The sequence below is a fragment of the Athene cunicularia genome, assembly GCF_003259725.1.
Source record: "Athene cunicularia isolate RWA chromosome 23 unlocalized genomic scaffold, athCun1 chr23_part1, whole genome shotgun sequence".
NCBI classification, from domain to species: Eukaryota; Metazoa; Chordata; class Aves; order Strigiformes; family Strigidae; genus Athene; species Athene cunicularia.
Genome location: NW_020799130.1, coordinates 3,477,041 through 3,484,991, shown reverse-complemented (window position 1 = coordinate 3,484,991; position 7,951 = coordinate 3,477,041). Strand labels below are relative to the sequence as shown.

The 7,951-nt window shown below is 43.2% G+C and overlaps 2 protein-coding genes across 2 annotated transcripts in view; one reads left to right on the top strand and one right to left on the bottom strand.

Annotated features, from left to right (window-relative positions):
- Positions 1 to 7: 7 nt before the first annotated feature.
- RSRP1 (arginine and serine rich protein 1) lies at positions 8 to 4,968 on the top strand. Its single transcript, XM_026863397.1, has 6 exons — positions 8 to 220; positions 329 to 384; positions 1,627 to 2,256; positions 2,564 to 2,718; positions 3,922 to 4,005; positions 4,459 to 4,968. The coding sequence occupies exons 1-6, from the start codon at positions 132 to 134 to the stop codon at positions 4,642 to 4,644; spliced, it is 1,200 nt and encodes a 399-aa protein (XP_026719198.1). The 5' UTR covers positions 8 to 131; the 3' UTR covers positions 4,645 to 4,968.
- An 820-nt stretch (positions 4,969 to 5,788) lies between these two features.
- SYF2 (SYF2 pre-mRNA splicing factor) overlaps positions 5,789 to 7,951 on the bottom strand; it is a 9,281-nt gene continuing 7,118 nt past the window's right edge. The window contains exons 3-7 of the mRNA XM_026863228.1: positions 7,608 to 7,733; positions 7,221 to 7,338; positions 7,013 to 7,103; positions 6,316 to 6,414; positions 5,789 to 6,201 (exon numbers count right to left, since the gene is read on the bottom strand). Coding sequence (XP_026719029.1) covers positions 6,036 to 6,201; positions 6,316 to 6,414; positions 7,013 to 7,103; positions 7,221 to 7,338; positions 7,608 to 7,733 — 600 coding nt within the window. The 3' untranslated portion in view covers positions 5,789 to 6,035. The remainder of the gene's footprint in view (positions 6,202 to 6,315; positions 6,415 to 7,012; positions 7,104 to 7,220; positions 7,339 to 7,607; positions 7,734 to 7,951) is intronic.

Below are 7,951 nucleotides of genomic sequence, written 5' to 3'. Positions count from 1 at the left end.
GGGGGGGGGGGGTGTTTCTGGAAGCTTCGCAGCTGCCCTCAGTCGCTCCTGGGTGGCGGGAGCGGGCGGTGGCTGTCTGAGGGCTGTGTCCTGCCGGGGCGGTGTCGCGGCTTGTTCCCTGGCCGGGCGCTATGGGGGTGACTCAGGAAGCGGGGTTGTCTCCTCAGGCCTCGCCGCTGGAGCAGGATCCGTGCGGGGGAAGCCCGGCTGGCTGGAGCCGGTGAGCTGGAGGGGGCGGTTGGCGGGAGGGGAGAGGCCGTTATTCGCCTGAAGTTGAACGCTTTTTTGGGTGGGGGACACCCGTTAATCACGTTTCTTTTAATTACAGAAACTCTCTGGTCCCGCACGGGAACCAGCACCGGGGGTGTCCGGCGGCTCCCAGCGGTGAGTGTCCGTACGCAGCCTCCGGCGGGGTTTGCCGGGTGCAGGCCGGGCGTGTAAGGATACCGGAGATGTGTCCCGTGTGTTGGAAACACTGAGCTCTCGGCGGCTCAGCGATGGGAGGTGGGGGTGGTGCTGGAGATCAGAATTAATCCGTTTTCTCGTCTTAGCTGTGCCCTGTATAGTGCCTGTGACCTTGGCCTTTGCTTAGAGGTGAAGTAGTGAAACTTCAGCTTTAGTAGTAGTAGGGGGAACGCTGCTTAAAAACTCGTGTACAACCTAGTAGCCTTGATTGAGTTCAGTAAGGTTTTCAGATTTATTTGGTAATTTTTGGTTTCTAGTGAGCACTGAATAGAAATTCAGTGGTAAAGCAAGCTTCCTTAAACTGTCAAATGGTGACGTCACTCAGGGTGTAAGTACTGGTGATAAGACAGTTACACCCTCGAATACAGTAACCTTTGTAGATATATATAAAATGGCTGCCACTAGAGAGACAGCCATTTTAATTATTAATATCTGACGTTAACAAGTGTTATATTCTTTACAAGTCACATCCAGTGAATCATTAGCTGTAGTTTTCACTAATTATGTAGAATGTTTTTAATAGCAGTTTGCTATTAAATATGCTGCTGGCACGTGTGGAGCTTTGTTCAGATAATTTTGTAATGTGATACAGTCAAGATCTTGAAGTGGCTGCTTTGTACCTTGAAGGTACCTTTTTTTTTTTCTTATCCTTGTTGGAAGGAAACGGTAAAATTTAACTTATGTAGAACTGCAGAAGAAAAGTATTGAGTTTATACTGATCTGGAAGGCAAATGGTCGTTTTGCATTGTAAATGTAATAGGCTGTATTTAGAATAGACTGAAGGTAAAATACCTTGAAAACTCTCTTTGGAGAAAAGAAACAGTATTAATGTGTGTCTCTTTCACACAAAGCGTGTGCTTACCTAGGAAATAAAGGGTATTAACCTTAAAACCCACACAAAACAAATCTCGCTTCAAAATTCCACACAGAGCTACTCATGGTTGAAACTGAAGCCTTCTATTATTTCATATGGAAGGCTGACTACAGGAGAGGAGATGATGAAACTTAAAATTGTCATGTGTAAAACATGCTGATGGACTGGATGATAATTGTTGGTGTGTTTAATTATCCTTGGATTTTATCCTGTGTGTCATAATGTTGTTGCTGTACAAATGACTTGATGCATATAAATGAATAGCTTCCCCCTCCCTGCTCAAACAGGGACAGAGACCGGGTATTACAGAACAACAATAAAAACAGAACCAGCTTCTGAAAGTACCTGCATGGAGAAAACGGTGGTTAGGAAAACTGATGATATGACAGACTTCATGGATGACTTAACCCTCAGCTCACCAAAGAAAAGTGAATCAACTTTGAGATCCAAGAGAAGCTGTGATAGGTCATCAACAAGGTCGTCTAGCAGATCCTCTTGCAGTTCGCAGTCCAGTTCAAGTAGCTCCTCCTCAGCTTCCTCCAGGAGTTGGAGTCGGTCCAGGTCCAGATCAAGGTCATGGTCTAGAAGAAATGGTTCCCGAAGGTACAGAAGATACTCACGTTCATATTCCAGAAGCCGGTCAAGATCCCGTGGCTACACGAGGTACCGAGGAAGGTACCACACCAGACACTACAGGAGGTACCACCGCTCTCCTCCGAGGTATAGATCACGCAGTAGGTCATGGTCTCGTGGAAGATCTTACTACAGAAGGTCCTATTCGAGAAGCAGATCATGTTCAAGAGGCCGAAGATACTACGGATTTGGGCGAACAGTATATCCTGAGGCTTATAGGAGCTGGAGAAGCAGGTCACGAACAAGATCTCGGAGTAGGTCACCTCTCCATTTGAGTGAAAAAGGTACCTCAAAACATACAACTTAAATATAAGTAGTCAAGTTCTTGTCCATTTACTTGCTTTATAGAGCATAACTGATAATGGCAATGTGGAATAAAATCCCTGCGTAGTTAGAAAAATGCATTAAAAAGTAGTTCAGAGCATATTCTTTGCACTTCAGCTGAAGTTAAATATCCTAAGTTCTGATGAAAATTCATCACAGTTGACACTTACATAGGTGTAGGGATAGTTAACTTGCAGTTATAGCTTGCATGACTAGGTACGTGTTGATTTAAACGTGAAAGAATGACAGTTGTTCTTCCTCTTGCAGACAAGAGGGAACTCCTGGAAATTGCAAAAGCAAATGCTGCAAAAGCTCTGGGAACAGATAACATAGTCTTGCCAGCAAGCTTGAAGATTCTTACTCCTTCCAAAGAGATAAAAAATGAAAAACAAGAACATGAAGATCCTGGAGAGTCAGCCGAGGTAAGTATGGACTGGAGTGTTCTCAGTGAAAGGTAAACACTTCTTAAAACTTGTCGTCTGCATAGATGTGATAGGTTTTTAACTTTCTGATTATGAACCAAACCCTTGAACAAAATCTTCAGTTTTACCAAAATGCTAAAAACTACCCTAGAAACCACTGTAGCCCTTGTGTTAAACTGAAGGTACTGTGGGCTCTTCAGAGGCGGTGAGCCACAGAGTACCTGCAGGCTTTCCAGCACCAGTAGGCTGAGAAGTTGTAGTTTGTTCTTTTGAGTTGTTCTAATAGGATGTTGCCTGTTACTTAAGAATAGTTTACATGTTTCTGACCTAAAACAAGGAGTCTTCTTACCAAACCTAGTGAACAGTATGGGTGTCTTTTTTAAGGTTAAATATTTCTACCCTTTTTAACTGTTAAAAGCTTTTCATGTGCAACAAACTGTTTCCCAGAAACTACATACCTACCCAAGCACACAATGCATTTTACATACTTTATTTCTGTCTTATAGAAATCATGACTATGGTTCCAGACATGATGAAGAAAATCTGTTGGTAATTAAGGGACTTGTGGGCTATAGCTGCTGTGCATTTAAGGGAGGGAGAAACTTGAGCAGCTTAAACTGAATTTGAATTTTAGTTTGGTTCTGTTAACAGTGTGTTAACCTGATTCGTGATAAATAACAAAACTGCAATAACTGTTACATCGATCAGATACTGCTATTTCAAATGGAAGTAAATTTACTAAGGGTTTTAGACAAATGGTACAGGCATCCCTTTCATAATATATGCAATATATTCCAGATGTTGAGAGAGTACAGAAGAAGAGGCCTGCATCACTAGCAGATAAGTTTATTGTCATTATCCAAAGCTCTGCAGGATGGATATACAGAATTAATGCAATTGCTCTACCACTCCACTGCACTGTATGACAGTCCATGCTTTGAAGTGTTTGAATCCTTTTTAAAACTGTAACTGGGGCATGGATGGCAGGTGACATGTGAATTGGCACGATGACATTGATAAAAATACTGAATGCTTTTCAAATTGAGTTCAACATTGATCTGTCTGCATATTTAGTAGCTTACAGCTACTTTTGATGTAAATATCTGAAACAACTCTACTAGAAAGTTTGTACTGTCTAGTAACTGCCTTAACTTGGATGGAATAATGTATCCTTCCCCTTAAGCTGTGTGTGCTCTTCTCTAGCAACCCAGAAGACCAGCAGAAGACATGACCAAGAGTGGGATGGAGAGAGCAACCATACAGAGAAGCATTTCTTTCAGTCCTAATGTAAGTGTGATTGCCCAGGAAGGAAGTCCAGTACTTCATCCCTCCTGTGTTAGGCCTTTCCCAGCATTGGCTGCCAAATTAACGATCTGAGGAACAGTAACAAATTGAATTTAATGTTTTGATAATGGCTTTCTGGGAGGAGTACTGTAAACATACCACAGCAGTGTGTTTAAAATAGATGTTTACCTTTCAACACCAAGTAGTGTTGAACATCTGTACTGTAGTATATATTTGAAAGTGTCTGCCAGTGCCGGAACTTGAAATAAGTTACATTTTTCAGAAAAAGCAACTTCCCTGGATCCTGTGCCAGTTAACTGTACGTAATTGATCCTTGGCAGACATTGGGTCTCATGAGCTGGAAAGAAAACACTTATCAGTACAGATAAACTCCTTGAAGCTGACAGGTACATTCCTTCTCATTCTAGCATTTTTAAAGGTATTTTCTTTTTCCAGAATACAATGGCAAAACCAGTACTACAGAAGCCAGTGAGCCATGTTGTTAAAGAACCAGCAATTTCTCCAGCAAGAGAAGATGACAGAAAGGGAAGTCCCTATGGGCAATGGGTTCCTGTCAAGAAGGAGGAGAAGAAAACATTTTTAAACTTCTCACCTAAAAGTGCACCGTTCCGGGCACGCTAGCTGATTTTTCTTGCTGTCAGCATTACAGATACTTAATAGTGAGATTTGAAATTATCCGATCAGGTTGAAGACTTGTTAATACTGAGTATTTATTTTGAGATCTTAATTTTGGAATCTTAGGTTTCTCTTTCAGATCTAGAGCACAGTGATCCAGAAGCCACAGATGGGAATCTTGTGTATATTTGTAAATATTTTTGTATTGCTTTAATGGACTAGAGCTTACAGGTGGGTAACTTTTTCTAATAGCTCAGTAGCTGTTATTTTGGACACTTTACATTGTGTAACTGTTTACTTCAAGTAAATAAACTTTAGTTTTGCACTGGCTATTGGATGTGTGTTTGGTAATAAGCTGACGGTGTCCTGCAAGTGCTTATTTGCAGGTTTAGCTTTCTCTGGCCCTACTGTTACCACACAGTGCAACAGGAGGTAATTTTGATGTTATTTTGAAAGTGGATCTTTACACTCAAATTGTTCTTGTCCAGACTGGGTGTAGTTCAGGGCCTCCAGAGTAACTTCAGGTTCCCTTGGGGCAGCACAGAGCTTGTGTTGGGGGTGTGTGTGACTGCCCTGCATGAAGCCAGCATCCTGTACCCTGTTCAGTTCAATTTTCACTTCTGCTGACCTTGACTTAGCGCTGACTTGTTTTGATTTAGGCTGTTGTAAAAACAGCCTTTAAAAGTTCACTCTGTAAGGCAGCAAGCAAAGGGTGTGGCTGAAACTGTTCAGAGCTCTGGAATTCAGCAGTGCAGGGCACTGAGCTCCATGGCTCACCCAGACCTCTGTGCTGCAAAGGAAAGTGTGCAAGTACTTGAAGCAATTGGCTAAACTGTTGTGGTTTTTTTTGTAAGAATAACGGGCTAGTAAAATAAACTGACTTTGACTCCTCCACTCTGGAAGCTTCCTTAAACTATTAAATTGCCAAGACTAAGCTGGCACATGTACTAAGAATTTTGTGGCAACAAACATTAACGCTCGGGCCAGTCCCTAGTCCCTGCCCCTCTGGGGAGGAAGAGGACAAGGGGTAGTTTTGCTGCTGGGGGAAGCTGCCCTTTAACAGAAAAGTCACATGTTCCTCAAGCATTCTTTTATCTTTCTGCTAAACAAGTGTCTGGGGGATTTTACCAGTCTTAAGCTTTATTCTAAATTTGAGTTACAACAGTTTGTCTTTATTTGGAATGTGAAATTACACAAGCTGGTTACTTCTGCAAGTAAAAGCTATATACAGGTGAAGTTAAGTAAATTACTTCTATTACATTAAATAACAACTGGTTTTGCTAATTCCTTAATGAAGGTCTACCTATTTTTTTGAGAAAACTTAAAGCTGCCTGCTAAATCTCTAGACTAGTCTGCAGTAGATGCGGGGCTGTCAGGCAAAGCACAGAGGTGACAGGTCAGACGGCTGTTCCTCTCTCCAAGTTCTGTTTGATCTCGGCCGTGTACTTCCCGTAGAACCTCTCTGCCTTCTTATTGAACTTGGCGTTCCTCTCGTTAATGTAGTCGATGTCCGCATCGTCGTTGTAGGGCCGGCGCCGGCTGTACTTCTCCCGCTTCTCAATTCTGTAACACAAACCAGCAGCGGTTGAGGAGCTGTGGGTGAATCCCGGGGATTCAATTACACAGAGCTTCTCTACATCCTGTGCTGCTTTTTGTTTTATTTTTGTATTTACTCACTGTTTTTCAAGATCTGCAACCATTCGATCAACCCCTTCCTTAGATGGCACGTGAGTTCCGTGGAGAAGACTGTCAGATGTGGGGTAAAGCGCTTCACCACTGGACAAGAGTAACAGAGGGGCAGCAGTTTACAAAACTATCCATCACTTTGAGATTTGGCTGCTTTCTGTTTGATTCTTAAAGTAACACTTTGAGGCACTTAAACTGGGAGTCGCAGATTCATGTGAGAACACAGGTGATATTAAAACCAAGCTCTCAATTATTTTGAGACACTAGCACATGCCTTAGAGACAGAAATCCACTGAAATTCTAAATCTGCCTCAACACAAACTGCACAATTTCTCATCTGTTATTCAGTCTGTTCTTAAAACTGCCAGGCTGCTTAAAAAAACCCCAAAACCTACGCTGAGAAACAAGAATAATCTATGCACGCATTTAAGTATAATCTAATTGGCAAAATATTTAAACTCAGTAAGGCCAAGTTTGAAGAATTAAACCTCAATTACACCCCTGCCCCTCTCACCTATGGAAGCAGGGTACATTACCAGGGAGGCCGTGCATTAAAGACAGTGTTAAAAGACTAATATTACAGTGTATATGAGAATATATTCATGTGCTGAAAGGATTAAAGTCTTTAATGTTATCCAGTAATTTAGAAACACCACAGACGATATCAGATCACTGAAATCAAACTTACTACTGCTCTTTCAGCTTCTCGTACTGCTCCAGGTCAGGTTTGATCTGACGGGTTAATCTCTGGTACTGGCGCAGCTGAGCAGCTGCATAATCTATGGGAGAAAATGAACTGGTGTCAGGTTAAAAGTTTTTATTTCTTCAATTTGCAGCTGAATTACTAACAAACGTGTTAATTACAAACACAGATAACTGCATAGTTAAGCTGTTACCTGAAAATCCTAGATCTGGATTCTTCCTCTTCTTTTTCCTTTCCCACCTCTCAGCATCCTCAGCACTGATCTCTAACAGTTTCACTCGCTCGTAGTCCTCTCCTCTCGCTGCACATTCCTGACACAGCACAAAGAACAACTCAGTTTTAACAACAAAATAGTGGCCAAGCATCAAGCTTAGAACTACCTCAATCGGCTCATATACCTGCCCTGGGGCAGGATGGTAATTTAGATAATCAGGAGCCTAGTTAGGAGATAGATTTTTGGGGGTAACGTCTGTATAAGCTCCCAAGGCTGTCTAGCCCCCGTAAGGGGGGGCTTGGTGTCACTGCAGGCGCTCGGACTGAGGCTCAGCAGGGTTACAGGAAGCTGGAATTGTGTCTTTACCTTCTTCTTTTCCTCCACCTTCAGCTCCCACTCCAGCCGAGCTTTTTTGGCTTCCCAGTTTGCTGGCAATTTAAGTCGTTTATCTTCTTCCACCACTTCTTGGTGATTCAGCCTGCGCGCCTCGTTCTAGGGACAAACCGCTTTGTCACACGCGGCAACACTCGCTCGTGGAAACAAAACTGAGCCCCTGTGGATCACCAGAGCCTGGCCCGGGAGGGGACAGGGACACGCCACCGCGGCCGGCGAAGGAAGAAAGAAACCCCCGCCCATACGTGCCAGACGGGGAACCGCCGATGCGATGGGTGCAGCGGCCCGGCGGCACAACCCCCCCGGGACCCCCGGGC